The 20,972-nt window shown below is 38.3% G+C and overlaps 4 protein-coding genes across 4 annotated transcripts in view; 3 read left to right on the forward strand and 1 right to left on the reverse strand.

Moving 5' to 3' along the window:
* The first annotated feature begins 7,184 nt into the window (after positions 1 to 7,184).
* On the forward strand, positions 7,185 to 8,701 carry LOC6039375 (interleukin enhancer-binding factor 2 homolog). Its single transcript, XM_038263349.1, has 2 exons — positions 7,185 to 7,335; positions 7,396 to 8,701. Exon 2 carries the CDS (start codon positions 7,417 to 7,419, stop codon positions 8,614 to 8,616), a length of 1,200 nt encoding a protein of 399 aa, XP_038119277.1. The 5' UTR covers positions 7,185 to 7,335; positions 7,396 to 7,416; the 3' UTR covers positions 8,617 to 8,701.
* Positions 8,702 to 8,708: 7 nt separating this feature from the next.
* On the forward strand, positions 8,709 to 9,971 carry LOC6039376 (beta-sarcoglycan). Its single transcript, XM_001848939.2, has 2 exons — positions 8,709 to 8,851; positions 8,910 to 9,971. The coding sequence occupies exons 1-2, from the start codon at positions 8,846 to 8,848 to the stop codon at positions 9,786 to 9,788; spliced, it is 885 nt and encodes a 294-aa protein (XP_001848991.1). The 5' UTR covers positions 8,709 to 8,845; the 3' UTR covers positions 9,789 to 9,971.
* Positions 9,972 to 10,001: 30 nt separating this feature from the next.
* Positions 10,002 to 10,788, reverse strand: LOC6039381 (28S ribosomal protein S10, mitochondrial). The gene is made up of 3 exons (XM_001848938.2): positions 10,685 to 10,788; positions 10,379 to 10,620; positions 10,002 to 10,318 (listed from the first exon to the last, which is right to left on the reverse strand). The coding sequence occupies exons 1-3, from the start codon at positions 10,691 to 10,693 to the stop codon at positions 10,069 to 10,071; spliced, it is 501 nt and encodes a 166-aa protein (XP_001848990.2). The 5' UTR covers positions 10,694 to 10,788; the 3' UTR covers positions 10,002 to 10,068.
* Positions 10,789 to 15,008: 4,220 nt separating this feature from the next.
* LOC6052604 (protein neuralized) overlaps positions 15,009 to 20,972 on the forward strand; it is an 85,870-nt gene continuing 79,906 nt past the window's right edge. The window contains exon 1 of the mRNA XM_038261963.1: positions 15,009 to 15,444. Within this exon, the coding sequence (XP_038117891.1) occupies positions 15,420 to 15,444 (25 nt within the window). The 5' untranslated portion in view covers positions 15,009 to 15,419. The remainder of the gene's footprint in view (positions 15,445 to 20,972) is intronic.

Raw genomic sequence — 20,972 nt, forward strand, 5'->3', positions numbered from 1 at the left:
TTACTATTGTACTTTTGAAAAACTTTTATAAAATGCTTAGGACCAAAATATTGTAACAAAACACCGCGACAAAAGAAATAGCAACAGATAAACACGACTCAACAATAGGGAAGATTTCAGGAGAAAACAATACACAGTAAATAACAATTAGTTTTTGAATTTAAACTAAAATATAACAGTTTTTGCTTTATGAAAGTTGATAGGCACACTATAAATGGTTAGGCGCTTATACTTACATCAAACCCTACGTAATGTACCACCCCCGGCCGAGTTAAAATGCGTAACCGGAAAAGAAGGTGTGCATGCCTGGCACGAACACTCAAAGCGTGTTCTAGCGTGTTGCTCGTACTGACTCAGAGCAAGGGTGAGATGTAGGTGTAAGGGCAGTGCGTGTTCGTCGGGAACCTGGTGCATAAGATCGGTCAAGGCCCGTTCTTACACTGAAAATTGCGAATTGCGAAATATAAAAATATCACAAAAATAATTGAAAATAATATCTAAAACTTAAATGGAACATTGTTTGTACACACGGATAGAATTCTTGTAAGCGAATCCGTAAAATAGTTCAAAAACATTTGTTGTTTTCGAAATCGCTGAAGTTTTTTGAACAAAATCGTTAAAAAATTTCTGGATTTAGATGCATTTTTTTCTAAATCTACAACGTTTTATTTATACCACTGTACTCTCTAGGAAAATCAGTAAGCTTTATTACAAGAGCACAGAGGCGTCGATATATGATTTGAGAAATGTCAACATAGATTTTACGGATTGACTCATAAAATTTCTATCTGGGCATGTTGTTTAAAAAACAAAACCAATGTACTTTTTCCATAACATAATCAATAAAACTTACGCAAACTCTTGCGAAAACAATCATCAAGTATTCAAATGCAACATTCTGCGATTTGCCATTGTAGAACAGGATTTAGCGAATATAAACAGAAACACTTTTCAAAATGGCCAGGTTTACATTTACAAAAATGCTGATAAATTCGATAATTTTTTGGGTAATTTTTGAAAGGATTTGAAAAGATTTCAAATACATTTGTTAACCGTTCTATACCAATTTTAGCCAAAAAATACAAAGGTAAATTTTTGAAAATTAGCGCACCGCTTAACTGAGAAACCGACAAATTAAAACCTAATCTCAAACAATTCCACATTATAATCTTAAAAAACACAAGTGTATCGCCTTCTGCAATTTATGATCGATTTAAAAAAGGCTATAGAAATATTAACTCCACCCTCAAAAAATAGGCCAGAAAATCATGGAGTAGAGAATAATACTTAAATTCTTAAATTCTTAAATTCTTAAATTCTTACATTCTTAAATTCTTAAATTCTTAAATTCTTAAATTCTTAAATTCTTAAATTCTTAAATTCTTAAATTCTTAAATTCTTAAATTCTGAAATTCTGAAATTCTGAAATTCTAAAATTCTGAAATTCTGAAATTCTGAAATTCTGAAATTCTGAAATTCTGAAATTCTGAAATTCTTAAATTCTTAAATTCTTAAATTCTTAAATTCTTAAATTCTTAAATTCTTAAATTCTTAAATTCTTAAATTCTTAAATTCTTAAATTCTTAAATTCTTAAATTCTTAAATTCTTAAATTCTTAAATTCTTAAATTCTTAAATTCTTAAATTCTTAAATTCTTAAATTCTTAAATTCTTAAATTCTTAAATTCTTAAATTCTTAAATTCTTAAATTCTTAAATTCTTAAATTCTGAAATTCTGAAATTCTGAAATTCTGAAATTCTGAAATTCTGAAATTCTGAAATTCTGAAATTCTGGAATTCTGAAATTCTGAAATTCTGAAATTCTGAAATTCTGAAATTCTGAAATTCTGAAATTCTGAAATTCTGAAATTCTGAAATTCTGAAATTCTGAAATTCTGAAATTCTGAAATTCTGAAATTCTGAAATTCTGAAATTCTGAAATTCTGAAATTCTGAAATTCTGAAATTCTGAAATTCTGAAATTCTGAAATTCTGAAATTCTTAAATTCTTAAATTCTTAAATTCTTAAATTCTTAAATTCTTAAATTCTTAAATTCTTAAATTCTTAAATTCTTAAATTCTTAAATTCTTGAATTCTTAAATTCTTAAATTCTTAAATTCTTGAATTCTTAAATTCTTAAATTCTTAAATTCTTAAATTCTTAAATTCTTAAATTCTTAAATTCTTAAATTCTTAAATTCTTAAATTCTTAAATTCTTAAATTCTTAAATTCTTAAATTCTTAAATTCTTAAATTCTTAAATTCTTAAATTCTTAAATTCTTAAATTCTTAAATTCTTAAATTCTTAAATTCTTAAATTCTTAAATTCTTAAATTCTTAAATTCTTAAATTCTTAAATTCTTAAATTCTTAAATTCTTAAATTCTTAAATTCTTAAATTCTTAAATTCTTAAATTCTTAAATTCTTAAATTCTTAAATTCTTAAATTCTTAAATTCTTAAATTCTTAAATTCTTAAATTCTTAAATTCTTAAATTCTTAAATTCTTAAATTCTTAAATTCTTAAATTCTTAAATTCTTAAATTCTTAAATTCTTAAATTCTTAAATTCTTAAATTCTTAAATTCTTAAATTCTTAAATTCTTAAATTCTTAAATTCTTAAATTCTTAAATTCTTAAATTCTTAAATTCTTAAATTCTTAAATTCTTAAATTCTTAAATTCTTAAATTCTTAAATTCTTAAATTCTTAAATTTTTAAATTCTTAAATTCTTAAATTCTTAAATTCTTAAATTCTTAAATTCTTAAATTCTTAAATTCTTAAATTCTTAAATTCTTAATTTCTTAATTTCTTAATTTCTTAATTTCTTAAATTCTGAAATTCTGAAATTCTGAAATTCTGAAATTCTGAAATTCTGAAATTCTGAAATTCTGAAATTCTGAAATTCTGAAATTCTGAAATTCTGAAATTCTGAACTTCTGAAATTCTGAAATTCTGAAATTCTGAAATTCTGAAATTCTTAAATTCTTAAATTCTTAAATTCTTAAATTCTTAAATTCTTAAATTCTTAAATTCTTAAATTCTTAAATTCTTAAATTCTTAAATTCTTAAATTCTTAAATTCTTAAATTCTTAAATTCTTAAATTCTTAAATTCTTAAATTCTTAAATTCTTAAATTCTTAAATTCTTAAATTCTTAAATTCTTAAATTCTTAAATTCTTAAATTCTTAAATTCTTAAATTCTTAAATTCTGAAATTCTGAAATTCTGAAATTCTGAAATTCTGAAATTCTGAAATTCTGAAATTCTGAAATTCTGAAATTCTGAAATTCTGAAATTCTGAAATTCTTAAATTCTTCAATTCTTAAATTCTTAAATTCTTAAATTCTTAAATTCTTAAATTCTTAAATTCTGAAATTCTTAAATTCTTAAATTCTTAAATTCTTAAATTCTTAAATTCTTAAATTCTTAAATTCTTAAATTCTTAAATTCTTAAATTCTTAAATTCTTAAATTCTTAAATTCTTAAATTCTTAAATTCTTAAATTCTTAAATTCTTAAATTCTTAAATTCTTAAATTCTTAAATTCTTAAATTCTTAAATTCTTAAATTCTTAAATTCTTAAATTCTTAAATTCTTAAATTCTTAAATTCTTAAATTCTTAAATTCTTAAATTCTTAAATTCTTAAATTCTTAAATTCTTAAATTCTCAAATTCTTAAATTCTTAAATTCTTAAATTCTTAAATTCTTAAATTCTTAAATTCTTAAATTCTTAAATTCTTAAATTCTTAAATTCTTAAATTCTTAAATTCTTAAATTCTTAAATTCTTAAATTCTTAAATTCTTAAATTCTTAAATTCTTAAATTCTTAAATTCTTAAATTCTTAAATTCTTAAATTCTTAAATTCTTAAATTCTTAAATTCTTAAATTCTTAAATTCTTAAATTCTTAAATTCTTAAATTCTTAAATTCTTAAATTCTTAAATTCTTAAATTCTTAAATTCTTAAATTCTTAAATTCTTAAATTCTTAAATTCTTAAATTCTTAAATTCTTAAATGCTTAAATGCTTAAATTCTTAAATTCTTAAGTTCTTTATTTTTTTAAATTAAAAAAAATAATTTATGTATGATAGTTTTGAAATTTTCGGTTTTATTATTGTTTCTTAATTTCTGAATTTCTGGTTTTGATTTTTTGATGATTCATGAGTTTTTTTTACCCTAGAATTTTTTATACAATTTTTTTTAATTATGGAATATTGAATTTGGTGTATCTGTTTTTTTGAAGTCCTAAGTTTTTGCTTAAATTCCCCCTATTTAACATTCTCAATCACGTTTTAATAAATCATCTATTTAAAAAAAAAAAGATTGCGGATGAAAAAAAAGTCGTATCACATCGTAATAAAATTATTAAAATTCGTGATATGCATAAAACTTTAACATCTAATCGCCACTCTTACCTATCGATTTCGGAAAACAACCGTGCCCCCCAACATTTTGGACTATTCGGCGCCCCTGATCAAAAGAAAATCTTTGGATGTTCATCAAGAGAAAAAATCCGAAGGGAGCATGGCTCTCCTCTCTCGCGCACAAAAGATCGGTAAAAAGAATCTAAAAAAATCATCATCTTAATTATTCGGCGGTACATCTTTTTCACTACTACACTTGCAAGTGTTACGTCACACGTCAAAAAATGGCCTGTCACATTTTGTAGATGGGCAATGAGCGATTTTCTTTTGCGTGATTTGCTTCCTCTCTCTTTCGCGGGTGAAAAAAGTTCGCAAGCGAAATTGATTTTTTTTTGCGATTATTCCATCCCTGTTCATTACAAAACACATATTTAAGCGGTGTACAGTCATCCCACATATTCGGAACGGTTTCCAGATCGGCCAATGTTCAAAAAATCATAGCAAATCGATAATTGAACTTAATAATTCGCTTTTATCTTCATTTGAAAGCCTTTCTTGCGATCTTCCGAATGCTGTTTCAAACATCTGCAAATTTTAACTTTTATATGAAGTTTTTGAAGAATTACTTTGACCCTTGAAATCCACAAATTCGGAACACTTTTTTCTTACGAATGTAAACAAACTTTGGATCTCTCCAGGAGTACATATTTATTACCAAATAATGACTTCACACACTGAAACCAATGAAACTCAAGCTTAGTGATGTTTTATACATGGTTTGATAACTTTTTTTTGTGAAAATATCAGTTAAATTCAGGTGTTCCACAATTGTGGGAGGCACAATAACATCCCACAATTATGAAACAGGCCATTTGGAGGCTTTGTTTTGCTGCTCTGCACAAAATAGTCTTGGAATGAAGTTTTTTGTTAAAAAAGTACTACTTTTACTAGTGAAATAGCCGAAATAGCAAGATAATGTCCAAATGAAGGTTCTAAAAATAGTAAAGGTCGTCAGAAAAGCTACTTCTGGCATGCTATTGACAAATTATCATCAAAGTGTTCCGAATTTGTGGGTGTTCCGAATATGTGGGATGACTGTATGCACTTCGGAAGGAATCGGTCAAGAAAAATTTCAAATGGGCAGCAGCGGCAGCGGAAGCAAGCGAGAGAGGGTGAAGAAAAGCCCCAAGAAAACGCTCCCTCTCCTTAGCTCTGCTGTTCGTTAAGCTGTTTCTTGACCCCTTTCCTTCCGATCTCCATACTAGCCTTTATTCTTCATGTAAACTTATGTCAAAAACATAAACAATGACTTTTATATCCCGCCGTCTGACATGCATGGTTTTTAAAACCCGCCAAACAAATCGCAGCAAACTGGTTGTTGTTAACCTATTTTTTAGATTGGTGAAAATTTTTGACGGGCGTGAAAGGGATTGGTTCCAGGATTGTTCAAGTAGTACATATTTTTGCTTTTTTATTGGTAATATTATTTAGTTTTCTTTTCACTAATTTAAATACGTTCTCTACAGCTTTCAAAATGATTTCGATCCCAACCATTGCAAGCTCGTGCCGTCACCGAGCACACATCAACCAGACCGGAACGCATTCCGGATCCCATCTTAAAAGGCCTGGAAAAGGCTCCTTGCCTAGCTCGACCAAGCGCCAACTGCCCTCAAGAACTATTTTTGCTCCTGGAATACCCCGTGAATTGTACCGCTCGGATTGTGATAAATTTCACTCCGACGTCCGACGTACAGTGCCACGGTTGGAGCGATTAAGTTCGAACTCGTACATGAATTAGTCTTGGTTTCCCAACCAAAATAGGAGACCGTGGATGAATTGCAGGGCCGACAAGGACTGCTAGAGTGATAATTAGAAGAGATAATGGTTCTAGATTGCCGGTGGAGCTTTACAATGGCAGTCAAGAAGTGCGCGTTTCCAGTGTGCCATACCGCTGTAAAAAAAAATCTGGTTGTAAATTTATAATATGACCTAGTGATAAGCTTGATTTTAAAAATAAAACTACGTTTCTTATTTTTAATTTGTCTTGCATTATCATTTAACTCGCTTCGACACTTAATTTATTTTATTTTTTATAATTTTCCCAAAATTTTCCAAGATCGACAAATAAAAAATATGGCTAATCAAATCGATACTATTTCAAATTAAAAACACACTATTCAACGACAAGATCCACACCCCCTCCTAAAAACATATTTATTTCACTTGCAAATTTGAAAATTACACGTAAATAACAAATTAAACATCATTAGGTTTCTGCTTCTGCTTGAATTCCAACATTTTGATAAACATTTATTTAATTTCAACTCCACGGTCCGCCGGAAGTGGTAAGGTAGATTACTTTTCATCATCCAATTTGCATCCGGAACCACAAAAACCATTTTGAGTTTTCTCCTATTTTATTCGGTCTTTTTAAACCGGACCTTGAAAGAACACCATCGTTTCAAAAGAAAACTATTTTATTTTGACAAGGACCTTTCCAATTTTCCCCCAGCAACCCCCAGTGTGCTGCGATTTGTTTGGCGGGTTTTAAAAATCATGCATGCCAAACGGCGGGATTTAAAAGTCATTGTTTATGTTTTTGACATTAGTTTACATAAAGAATAGCGAGAAATTCAAAAGTGAACTTTACGTAAGCTGGGAAACGTGGAATTTATTATTTTCAGAGATTTTGCACCAAAAGCAATTCTCAATAATGTGGCACCCTTCCCTTAAACTAACTCACATCTCACCAAGTGAGATGAGCCGCAGGTTTTCTTCTGAACTAATTTCTCACCGTATCACCCCCATCACGGTTCACGGCTCACCTTTGAAACCATGTTGTTTATGGCAAACGTCAAACTTTTTCTCCATTTTTAAACGCCGCCTGCAAAAGTTACTAAATTGCACAGAAAATTGTAAATTTAAGGTGAAATTCTACATATTTTGACTGCATTTTACTCTGGTCTCAATCGAGGTGAGTTGTTTGTTGTGCTGTGATTCAGTAGATTTTAATTTTTGTCTTTGCCGGTTCTAGTTTCCCGATAAAGAAAAAAAAATGGTTCGCACCGGCGGCATGATTCGTGGCGGAGGACGCGGCGGGATGGGCGGCATGCGTGGGATGCGGGGCGGTCCGTACATGCACAAGAAGAGCTTCCTGCCGCGGCACCCGTTCGATCTGATGCTGGCGGAGCCGGCGTTTCCGCGGGCCGCCAACGCACCGGACGATTCCGTGCTGACGAACGCGCTGCTGAAGCGCAGCCAGGACTTGACGCCGAGCGCGCAGGAGCAGACGGCCATCTCGAACCTGGTGACGAAGGTGCAGGGCGTGCTGGACGGGTTGGTGGTGGCGCCGGGGGACTTTACCAAGTGCCAGCTGGACGAGGTGCGGCAGGTGGGGTCGTTCAAGAAGGGCACCATGATGGCCGGCCATAACGTGGCCGACGTGGTGATCATTCTGAAGTCGTTGCCCACGAAGGACTGCGCCGAGGCGTTGGGGAAGAAGGTCGAGGAGGAGATTCAGAAGTCGATGAAGACGGAGGTGGTTCCGAAGGCGGAGGCCATTTCGCTGGAGTACACGGACAAGTGCTTCGAGATTTCGAACTCGTTGGCGAAGGTGCGCTGTTTGATTGCGACGGTGCCGCAGAACGTGCGCAAGTTGGACGCGGAAAAGCACTTGGAGTTTAAAGTGGTCCAGAGTCATTTGGCGTCGATTCGGCACGCGCGCTGGTTTGAGGAGAACGCACACCACTCCACGATTAAGGTGTTGATCCGTATTTTGAAAGATCTGGCTCATCGGTTTGATGGGTTTGGCCCGTTGAACCCGTGGATTTGTGATTTGCTGGCTCATTCGGCGATTATGAACAACCCTAGTCGGCAGGCGTTGCCCGTGAATGCGGCGTTCCGTAGGATATTCCAGCTGTTGGCTTCGGGCTTGTTCGTGCCGGGATCGGCTGGCATTACTGATCCGTGCGAGGTCGGCCACATCCGGGTGCATACCTCGATGAGCTTGGTCCAGCAGGACGAGTGCTGCATGACGGCGCAGACGCTGGTCCGGGTGTTGGGCCACGGCGGTTACAAGCACATCCTGGGATTCGTTGAGAACACGACCGTCGCCAAGGAGATGTCCGTTTGGGACGGGGTCGTCGTTTCGCCGATGGAGCCCGCCTACGAGAAGCCGGTCGAGAAGAAGGACGGCGAGGAGGAGGAGGAAGACATGGAGTGCGAAGGCGTCATGGAGGAAGACAACGGCGAGTAGATCGGCTGCCCTCGTGTTCATCAACATTTAATCTTATCTGTAGCAATACTTTTAATAATAATTCCTTCTCTGCGTGTGAAAAAAACGCGTCTGATGAGCGAGTGAGTTTGATGAGAAAATTTCCATAGTTTTTCTCACTTGCGTGAGAAAAACGCCTCTCACTCGGGTGAAAATTGTCAGAATTTTTCCTCTCGTAAATATTGACACCCAAATCAATACTAGAACGAGAATGGGGGTAAGTCGCGTCTGGCTGAGAAAATCTTCAAATTCTTCAATATCTCAACGATTTCTAGAAGGCCGACTTGCAGCAGCAGCAGCAAAAGTACGACATGGCCAAGTGCCAGCTGTACAACGAGAAGAACTCGTTTGCGTTCTGGATCGTCATCATTCTGCTTTTTTCACTGGCCCTGGGGAACCTGTGCCTCACGTTGACCATCGCGGGTGTGCTCAAGATCTACAAGGGCATGGAGAACATCGAGCTGATTCAGGGCGCGGAGACGGTCAAGTTCTTCGGCAACATTGACTTCGATCGGGTGCTCAAAGTGGACGGTAAACTGGAGGGCTTTCACGAGGAACCGGTGGAAATTTCCGGTGACAACGGGCCCGTCTCGATCAGCCTGGTCAACCGGAACGCACACCCGCACAACAAGATCCATCTCTCGAAGAACGGCAGCATCCTGAAAGGCATCAACCACTTCGAAGTGAAGGACGGCGCTTCCGGACGGCAAATCTTCTCCACATCCCGACCAACGTACAATCTCCCGCAAGGAGCCTCCATGCTACACACCAACCTGATCAACGCGGCCCGAATAACGTCCCCGATCAACGACACGCTCAAGTTTCAAACGCGCAACCGGTTCACGCTCAAAGGAACCGAAGGCACCCGGCTCGAGGCCAAGGAGATCCTGTGGTCCGCCGACCAGAACATCTTTCTCAAGTCGGACAACGGCAGCGCAGTGCTGCTCGGCGCCAACGGGATCTACGTCAACGTCAACAGCCTGCCGATCGTCAAGAGCGAGCACGGACTGCGCGCCGGCACGCCGACCCAGTTCAAGCTGTGCGTGTGCTTCCCCCAGGGCCGCATCTTCCGGATTGCCGTGCCGAAGGCGCACGCCACCGCCGCCAGGGTCAGCTGCGCCCACTTTAGCAACTGGAACGATCCGTGCGCTTAAAGAGGCGACCGCATTTCTAGTCGTTGTTTTTTTTTCTTGTGTTCAAAACTAATCCTACTCGCATTTCCGTGTGTTCCACATATCGTAGAGTTTACTAGTTAAACCCCGTTTTGTTTGAGCTTGGCTCCAACGGGCAAAAAAATCAATAAAAATTAACAAAATAACGCCAAGAAATTCTTCAAACCCGCAGTCTGCAGTACAAAGTTCCGCAAATTTCCTTCAACTTCTTTTTATTCTCCCCACCATTCTCCTAAAGCAAATCTATTAAAAAGCACACACCTCAAACCGCTCCGGGCCGCAGGTGCTCGGGCAGCGCCTGCAGCTCCACCCGGGTCACCTTGAGGGCCACCCCCTCGGGCAGATTCCGCTCCACGTACTCCAGAAACGTGTCCAGCGTGGATCCGGTCAGCTTGTGGAAGTGCATGAACCGGTAGTAGTTCCGGATCTCGTACTGCACCCGGTGCTTCTTGTAGATGTGCACGGACTTGAGCAGCGTGAGCCGGTCCTTGACCGCCTTCCGGAGGGCCCAACTAAAACGAGAAATTAGATCAAAATTTAATACCGCTCAAACCAATTTGGGGCCAACTCACTGCTTGCCGACTTCGATGTCCAGGTGCTCGGCGGCGGTTTTGGCAAAGTAGGCGTAACTTTTCATCACCTCCGGGTCGATGCCCTTCATCTGGAGCTCGACGCGGCTGTACAGTTTGTCCGGAATCGGGACAGTGGTATTTGGACTAGTACTCGCTGTGGAGGATACTTCTGTGGAAAGCAACCGCGCCGCATGGTTGGACCACAACGAGGACGAAGCTAGCCGGCGGGTCACGTCGAGGAACTGCGGGAAAAAGGGAGATTGGTTTGGAAGTAACTTTTAATGAGTTATTTAATTGAGTTTTTACCTTTAACATGTTGGAAATCAAATTTTGTTGAAGTTTTTGAATGTTATTCAACACCCAGCAGCCGGAGATTTACCTTGACAGACTGAAATCGTTGAACAAAACACAGAAACGTCAATAAGGTGATTCGATGTTTTTTTCATTATGCGATGATTCACAGTGTGGGCAGATCTGCCAGAATGCAGAAAATGTTTGACATTACACCCTAACCAAAAATCATGATTTACTGAGTTCAATATCCTTGGTTTGCACTAGTTCTGGAAGGGCCGTCTGTACGAAAGCCGCAGGTCCTGGAGCTGTCGTACTCAGTTTACTTCCAGAGGAGCGAGATCCGATGAACCTGATCATAAACATCTACCGTAAACTGGGGTCAAGCGGGACACATGGGGCGAATTGGGACAGCAGTTTTTACCATGTTGGAGCACAATATTTTGATTTTTCTGGTTGGTTTCGGTTAGAACAGATTCAGGCCAACAAAATGTATACATCCATATCCAAATTTAAAAGCTTTAAGTGCTCTAAAAACTGCTGTCCCTATTCAGACTGTAGTCCCGATTCACCCCAGATTACGGTACCTGGAATACCGAAGTAGTTACAGGTGAGTATTGAGAATGTGTTCAGTGTCTAGTCAATTTCATTTACTTCAAAACTCTTTCAGCAACTCCCGCCCGCAAACGCTCATCTCGCAACGGCGCAGCTTCGGCCGGATGAACTTTGACGGCGAGTTGGCAATATCTGTATCATTCTCGAAGGAGGACGAAGTGATCGTGAACTATCCGTTCATGCACTTCACTTCCTAGCCGGAAAACGTCGACTTCCCTTCCCGAATCAACAACCAATGGCCAACTCCTCCAAGCCTGTCCTGATGATGGCCGGCAACGAGACCACCCTGTTCTCTACATCGCTGTAGCGCTCCAAAATAAAGGCCGCGATGTTGCTCCCCAACGAAACATCCATCCGTAACCTGCTCAGCCTAGGGCCTTCGAACGTGACCGGTGGCGTACCGTAAGAATCGGTACAGCTTGGACGCTGAAGTTGGCCAACCATAAGCAGATCCGTTAAATACAACAAAAAAATCGAAAACATACTGTTTTAATATTAAAATATTGAAATAAAATCCATCACATGTTTCGAAACGTTTTTTTTGCTTATGCTTTTTATTTGGCTTCTTGTTGTACAACATTTTTGGGCCAGGTTTTTCTTGATTACAAAATACGTTTCTTCTTGGCTAATCTTACGATCGCCTTCTTCTTCGACAAAATCAAGCAAAACATTGTAATAGGGCCGAAGCCAAAGTGTAAACAAAGAGTCTATCCTGCTCACGTCAGTTGATGTTTACGTTAGGAACGAGCAGGATGGACTCTTTGTTTACACTTTGGCTTCGGCCCTATTACAATGTTTTGCTAGAAATGTCAATCTTGCGTGATACGTTCGTTGTTTGCTGTGGATTCCCTTTTTCGTTGCTGTGCTGGTGTTGAGATTTTGTTCATTGTTTTCGTGTCTGTCCGAAAAAATTAGATCGCATGTGTTGTCTATTGTCTTCTTTTCTGGTTCTGTAGTCTTCTCTGGGTGTTCTTCCTGGTCTTCGTTTAATGTGGTGCTGTTATCGTCGTTGTAATTTGTGCCTTTGCATTTTTGACCCACGTGTAGTTTTTGGGTGCAATAACGACACGTTTTAATTTGGTTTTTGTGAACGATGTATGCCGATAGTCCCTCAATTTTAACAAATGAGGGAATCGGCTTTTGGATCTTCATTCGCACGACTCTAACCCCATTCGGGACACCGGGGAAGAAGTCGCGCCACACCTCGTCGTGGATAGGAATTATCTCCCCGTACTGTTGAAGGTGGTTCTCAATCATGTGGTTCGGCATTCGGGGTGGTAGATCGTGAACCTTCACCTCGATGGAGCCGTCTTCCACATAGATTGGAATCAGGAACCGCTTCTTCTCGTGCACAATGAAGTGCTTCGAATTGTGGTTCTTAGCGATGCACGTAGCTTGTTCTGGCGTAGTTGTCTCGATGATGACCTGGTTCCTCGACACGTTCACCTGTAGGTTACGCACCGACGACAGGTCCAGTTTAATCTGCTGCTGTAGAAAGCGTTGGATAGTCCCCAATTCGGGTATCACTGGCATGACATTAAAGTCAAATACCAAGGAATTCTGGCGAAATTTGTTCATTTCGTTTGGCTTGCTCGAACAATGAACGACCTTGGGCCGCAACCGTCTCACAGAATAAAGCGCACTTGACACGAGCGCAAAAAACGACCGCTCTGGCTGAGTGTAGAATAGCGACTGCACCAAGGGGTTAGACTCTCCGCACCGTTTTTGGAAAACCGTTTGTGTTCAAGAGTGAAATGGGTGCACCGCGGTGTTCGTGGGTGCTGGCGATGTGCGCGCATACAATTCACGCTTGGGGAACTGTCATAGCATTTTTTCGCACAACTGGCATCACTTCGCTTTGAAATGTCAAATTCAAAGTTGTTTACTAATAAACGCGTTATGAAAACATTCTGAAGGCATGAAGTTCGAGGCAGCGCAGATTCCGGTGATTAATAGTCGGTTTGCGAGCGGTCAAGGGATTTTCCGGTGTGACCTTGATACCGGCGTTTGATCCAGCTGAGGGAGGAGCAGGGCCACGACATCCGCGCTATGAGCAAACGTCGTTTACAGCACAGATCCGAGCAAGTTCTTTCCCGGGGTTGGAAGTCCGTCGAAGGAGATTGGAACCGTTGTCACGGTGGCCGCTGGTTCCACCGGTAAGGACACCAGTGACGAGGAGTATGAGGCTAAGAAGGAAAATGGCAGCAAGGAAGCAATCATCCGCCGCTGAATTGAACTAGACGACCACCAGATGATGTATGCTCGGGAGTGACAAGGACGACAACCACTGCACCAGCTGCGGCAAAACCATTTAATTTTGGGTTAAGTGTTCCTCATCCGGGCAAGTTCAACACCCAAAACGGGGTTCAGTTTAACCAAAATTGCCAAACCCGCCGAGGACAGCAGCAAAAAGACTGTCGAAAAGGGGCTGATGACGAGGACGGCGAATTGTTCAAGGTGGAGCTTGTGTTGCTTGAAGAGAAGGGCAGCATCGTCTGGAATGGGCTTCTCGGACAGCAGCATGACGGACGACGGCCTTGATAACCGGGATATCAAGATTATGTTTAAACAAATAAAGATTTTGAGAACAAAAGGTAGCAAAATGCAAAACCAGTTAAGTTTTATTTCATCAAAAAGAAAGTTGTCCTGTAAGTGTTCCGATCCTTGCTCCGAGGCCAACATCGGAAATCTGTAACTGTAACTGCACTGTAACGTTAAATGTTATTTATTCTTGCCATAAAAAGTTTTTTCTTATATTAAAAGTAAAAAAACTTTTACCTATACAACGATTTTGTTCCAGAAATGCATGGTAGTATCAACAACTTTTTAACTTTTAAATTAAAAAGTTTGAACTTTTTACGAATATTCACCAACGCGAACTTTTAATCCAACGAACGATCTTTTTAAATTTAGAGTATTTTTTCTTTGTGTGATATTATTGTTTACAACGATAAAGCTAGGATAAAGCTTACTTTTCTAAGTACAATGACCGTGACAATGACAGAGGATTTAAAATAATTACCTAAAAAAAATGATTATAATTTTTAAAATCAATTCATAAAAAGGGTCTGCGAGGCCCTTCTTGACAGAAAGGTTCTGAAATAGGGCTTTATGACCCTATTCAAGAAAATCTAACTTTAGAAAATGAGAAAAAATAAAAAGAAAAGTTTGTTTATTGAAAGGTTATGGGCAATAGAGTAATCTACGTGCGCATGTATTGCGTGTACGTACACGAAAAAGATTGAGGTTAAATTTTGTCCGGACAGCAAAATCAAATGGTGCGCTAGTGTGTGTACGCGAAACGTCATAAAGCTCTATAGAGCATTCTACGTGCGTATGTGTTGCGTGTACGTACACGAAAAAAAGTGAGGTTAAATTTTGTCTGGCCAGCAAAATCAAATGGTGCGCTAGTGTGCGTACGCGAAACGTCATAAAGCTCTATCGAGTCTGAACTGTACTAACAAAAACATCGCACGCACTGCAGTCCGGCCGGCAACACTGCCCAGTTAACTCAATCCGAATTCTGAAACGGAATCTAATTAGAATCGTATACAAATTCCGTTTCAAACGCAACAACCGGTTCCGTGTTCAAACCGGTTGTTGCGTTTGAAACGGAATTTGTGTACGATTCTAATTAGATTCCGTTTCAGAATTCGGATTGATTTGACTGGGTGCTCTCACGCTGGAAACGCGAGTGCAGAAAGGAAAACAAACAAACAAAAAGTTCGTTGACAGCCGCGCAGTGCAAAAATTCTGACGGTTCTGCTGCTCGGTCCGATCTAACTGGAATTTTTTTTGCGCAAACTGTTTTTTTTACAATGCCCAGTAAAATCAACAAAACGCGGATCTTTGTCGGAAAACCCGGAGAATTTTGCTGTCATCGGTCATATTGTTTCGCGATCGGTAACTGCTTGTTTCAATAGTGCGGTGAATCGCGTAAAAATCGAAAAAAGCTGTGACGGGCGTGGAACAATTTTGTTGGGTGTTCTAAGTGGAATCGGTGCTGTTTTGTGGAGTGGGGAAGAAACATTCCTTCAGTGGCTGCTGGTGGTGCAGCGGTAAAAGGGGCGAATTTCCTATTGGATTTGATTGGCCTGCGGATTTGCCGGGGACACCCCTTTGCGCGAGCAGTGGCATGGGACAAACAATAAGCGGTTCTGGTGAGTAGTAAAAGCAAAGATTGAATTTAATTTTTATTTGGAATGCTACACATCCTTACATAATAACGCGGTGCAGCGTCGGACTACGACGTAAACAAACCTTATCATCGGAGTGTTTACTCTAACAGGAATTGTTCATTGGAATAAGGGTCAAGCAGGGGTCAATAACCCTGCAAATCCAGGACAATGCAATTCTTTTGCCAACTCCAATTTCCGGTCCCAAACTCATTCTGCCAAAAACCACCCCCAAAATAATCGATCGATATCCGCCCAAACCTACCGGAATTGCAGTTCCGGCCTCCAGCAGCCGGAAGTCCTAATCGATTGGTTCCTGCGTGGAATGACTATAGCTGACTTTAAGAATTCTCACAGGCCAATCATCGCGTAGAGTTGCCCCCTTGTTGAAGAAGTCAACATCTTCGTTGCACGACGACGAGAGATCTCTTTTTTCTCCTCTCCTTCTCTCTTGCTGTTTGTGTGCTTTACACCTGTCGTAATGGCCCTTCGATTATAGTGGCAGGTTGCAGCAGCAGCAGTCAGTCAGCCAGCAAGGATGTAAGGGAAAACGGACAAGGAAACTGGTAAAAAAATGCGATTCGATGAAACAAGTGCATTTTCATCTGTGAGCTGCCTGGTGCGGTTCGATTGGATGGGAAAAAAGTAACTTTTGAGGACGAACATAAATTTTGGGATCACTTTTTTGAGATGATGCACCTTGCAATAGAGGAGGTTGATTTTTTTTTGCCTCGAGACAGGTTGTTTTCTAAGAAATCTGGGCTAGGACATCGTAAAGACGCGTTAGCAGAAAAAAAAAATCCAGGTGAAAATTTAAAAAAAGTATACAGCCATCCCACATATTCGGAACACCCACAAATTCGGAACACTTTTGTGATAATTTGTCAATAGCATGCCAAATGAATCTTTTCTGGCGACCCTTCTATTTTTAGGACCTTTATTTGGACATTCTCTTGCTATTTCACTAGCAAAAGGAGTTCTTTTTGAATAAAAAACTGCATTTCGAGACTGTTTTGTTCAGAGCTGCAAAACACTGCCTCCAAAATGCCTGTTCCATAATTGTGGGATGTTATTGTGCCTCCCACAATTGTGGAACACCTGAATTTAACAGATATTTTCACAAAAAAAGTTATCAGACCATTTATAAAACATTATTAAGCTTTAGTTTCATTGTTTCCAGTGTGTGAAGTCATTATTTTGTAGAAAATATGTTCTCAAATCAAATAATCAAAGTTTGTTTACATCCGTAAGAAAAAAGTGTTCCGAATTTGTGGATTTCAAGGGTCAAAGTTTTTCTTCAAAAACTTGATATAAAAGTTAAAATTTGCCGTTGTTCGATACAGCATTCGAAAGATCGCAAGAAAAGCTTTCAAATGAAGGTAAAAGCGAATCATTAAGTTCAATTATGGATTTTCTATGATTTTTGGAACATTAGGTGATCTGTAAACTGTTCCGAATATGAGGGATGGCTGTACTATTAGACCACAGACTTTAAACGTTGATTAGGCCTTGTCTTTAAACGCTACATAAAAATAAAATATCATTGCAGTATTTTTGGTTGAAGTATTTTTTTTAAATCACAGTGTTTGGAATTTTGTTGGCGGAGAATCGTGCAGCAGGCTAAGCTAATAGGGACGTGGCGTTACATCGTGCTGCCATCTGGTTTTTTTAAGTGCAAGAGTGGAAAAGTGCTGAGTCATCGTCTAAAAATAGACGGCGTCCTATCTCGCCCAGCAAAATGAAGTCGATAAAGTAGTCGGTTTAGATGCGAAAAAGTGGAAAATGTGGTCTAAAAATAGCGACGCCATCCCCCTATGGTGTTCCGCCAATAAAAGTAATGTAAGTGTTTGGAATTGCTTTTAAATTTGTCTCTGTGACCAATTTGAGATAATTTGTTTAAAAATAACATTGACAGATAATAATAAAAAAAATCATGCAGGAATTATGTTATTTATGACAAATAACTTTAATAGTATTACTGGTTTAAGCTTATTAATCATTGAATTCACCCTAAAAATCGTGGTTTTTGCCTTTCTTACTAAAGAAAGGTATAGGTTTTTCTTCGTAAATCAGACGATTCAGCATGAATTTTAATCGGAAAAATCACTAAAAAATCACACTGCATCGATTTTCGACGCTCTATCGATTCATCTTGACAGAACTCGTCTATCTCCAACCCTCGAATTTTTGTGAAAATAAATTCGGTGAAGATCGAGTGATGTTCGTGTGTGGTAAAATTTTGCCAAATTTTGTGTCGTGTCGTTCTCAGCTCCCCTAAATCCGATATTGATTTTTCTGAATGCAGATGAAAGCTAGTGTGCTAAACCTGGGCGAGTTGCCGCTCAATTTCCAAAGTATCCATTTGTTTTTGGATATGATAAGACTTTCCAACGAATTACACAGTTTTCAAATGAAAATATGGTAATTTTTTTTCATTTTCATATCTTTTATTTATCTCAAAAATTGCACTTTTCGAGCTCTACAACCTCTCAAGCTTTCAAGGAGATTCATAATCTGGTTCTGGAGTTAGAGCCGTTTGATTAACCAACCATAAGAAAAAAAAAATCCCTAAAAAAAAGGTAAAAGCCCACCTGGTGACCTTCGCCAACATTTTTCGTTTCTAATTTTATCCGAAATTTCTTTCTACATTCATAGCACAGACCATGAGTGAGCATCTGAAACAAATTTGACATCTATCGGCAATCTCGAGCAATCTTTAGAACGATTTACATTTTGCCTTTCTTTTTTCATGTTCAGCACAAATTTTAATTGGAAAAAATCGCCAAAAAATCACACTGCATCGATTTTCGACGCTTCGTCGCCAAGTCGACAAGTTGTCAAGTTGAACTTTGAATACTGGCGCGAGAATGCTGGCGCATATATTTTGTGGCTCAACTTATACTCGTTTTGTAGTAGCTTATCTACCGATGTTTTCTACAACATGTCAGATATCGTAGCGTTTCGGTTTCTTTTGCCCTGTCTGTTTTTGCATAATTGCCCAATGTTTATGCAAAAACTTGTGTGACATAGGACATTCAACCGGCTACAAACAATTTGTTTCCCGTGTGCTTCTAAAATCGCCTGAAAGTAGAATTAATTTTTTCGTGATTTCGAGCCAAACATTTCATTAGGGCACAAAATCAAAACGTAAACATTCGGGATTATTCCACTATTCCATTCATTAGTACACTCCCTACATGCCCTCCAAGAATCAGATTGATAACAAACAATTTCCTATTGAAAAAATCAAAAACTCAAAAGGGCCCATAACAATGTTCACTCCGAACCAGAAAAAAAGTTCAATTGTGCCCTTTTCTTATTCGTTAGTTTTTCGTAGTTGAGTAACTTTCTATGTTATGAAGTGAAGTTTTCATACATTCTTAACACTAATTCACTTCAAAACAACGTTTGGTTAACGTTTCGCCAAGGATTTCTGCAGGAAAAAACTTCGTCGAACCACAATATTTGACACGGTCCCGCGGATCCTGTTTAGTACACCTTCGAAGAATTTTTATATTTCACATGCCCTATTCTCACCATTCGATCACAAAACTTCACCAATTAACATAATGTTCGCTGAATTCCTCCTTATTTCTAACTGAACAAAAGGTCCCATAAACATCATTCAAAACAACAATCGGATGACAGCGCTTTAGTGCCCTTTCAATTCTCTTCGAAATTGCATCTAGGAAGGGCCCATTATGAACAACGGTTGGAAAGTTAAAAGGGCCTAATAACGAGATTTTTTAAATTATGAGTTTTATTGCGAAAATCAACATAAATTAAGAAGCATTCAAGTAGAGTTGAGGATAATGATGTGTTTTATCGTTTCAACAGTAAAAATACCATCAATGAAGCTTCTTTTTTAAATAGGAATTGAAACAAGTTGTGCACTTTTTGCAAGCGATTTTCTCGAATCGTGGATTTTGGTTTTGTGCCCTAATGAAATGTTTGGCTCGATTTCGTAAGTTTATTTAACAAGGTTTATTGGATTCCAATAGGAGCTTTCTAAGCTTTTCATCGTTTATATCGTTTTCAAAGTTTTCAATGCTGGTGACGCTAATGGCTTTCTACCTAAGGTACTCGGTTGAGTGTGTAGTGGTGCGATTGTAAAAATAGCTATCTCTGACTCTCTCACTTTCGTAGATGCTGAATGGCTAGTAGGGTGGTCCAAATCCGGACTTTTTTGGGGCTACCCCCTGAAATCAAAGATTGACCCATCACTAGGCTAAATTCCAAATTTGAGCTCATTCTGACCACGGGAACCCCTCCCTCCAATCGCTTAAAGTTTGTATGGGAAAAATCATCAAAATGTATGGAGAAAAGCAACTGTTTTACTTTTTTACCTATGGAAGGCGCCATAATTATCCGATTCTTACCATTTCTCAAATGTAGAACCTTCATTCAATTTAGAACAACTTTCCCGAAAACACAATATTTTTTGGATTTTTTCCCGCGAAGTTATTAGCGCCCAAAACTGACCATTTTTGCGCGGCCAGCTGTAAGGGGCTACCTAACAACGATGTTTATTTCCAATTCGTACACGCACGTGCTCTCTCTCAGGTTCAAACTCTCTAACGAGCTTGCTCGCCTGCCTGCCTGCCTGTTTACCTACAAGCACGCGCGCAGTTTCTCTGCTTGAACTTTTGTCGTCGTCGTCGTTTTCGTTTGCCGTCCGCTGCGCTGCGTTCCTGGCATGTTTATTATAATTTTTAACAAAAATAGTCGGTTTGTATTGAGATATAAAATCAAATGTAATATGTGAACAACAAAACGAAAAAAAACACAACAATAGATATCATATTATAAGAGCGTGTGAGAGAGAATACAAATTTGATGAATTAGTTCATCCATGAATCGTCATCTGTTCTGATCCAAACCTAATTGCAAACGTTTTGGATTTTAATTTATCTGCTTTTGTTACAAGAAATACCATGAAGTATTTTTTAGATAAAAAAGGAAGGAATTTTCTTTACATTTTTTTAAAAAACTGAATCCAAAAGAGTATCTTAAAGGAAGGCCGCAACTGCAAGATCTGAAGGTTGTTAACGATTGTGCAGAAAGAGATGTTTCCTGAAACGAAAAATTTACAGGTAAACTGACAAAAAATGATAAACAGTTGCAATATTTGTTGCAGGTGGTCTAGGAACACAGAAAGAAATTTCCAGAAAGAATAAAAAAATAATTTTAGAGAGTATGAATGCAGGCCAAGGGTGCATGATACTGATGATACTCGTCGGTTGACACACCTAGGCGAGGAACATCCCGGAAGGAGCCCAACTACATCCGTAGTGCTGTTTGGACAAAACAGCATGGCTCTGGTTCCTTGCAAGTGTCCTATTTTCTTACCTCCACGTTGGCTTGGTTTAGTCATCATGATGACAAGGTGTAACCTAGCTGGTGGCCTGTGGAAACGACTCGTAAACCTTTGACCAGCGAGGGTCAGAGTAGAGACGGCTAAAAGAAAGGGGCGCGACAATGTGGGAAAGGGAAGTAATTTGTGAGTGTAGACG

The sequence above is a fragment of the Culex quinquefasciatus genome, chromosome 3 (genome assembly GCF_015732765.1).
Source record: "Culex quinquefasciatus strain JHB chromosome 3, VPISU_Cqui_1.0_pri_paternal, whole genome shotgun sequence".
Taxonomy (NCBI): Eukaryota; Metazoa; Arthropoda; class Insecta; order Diptera; family Culicidae; genus Culex; species Culex quinquefasciatus.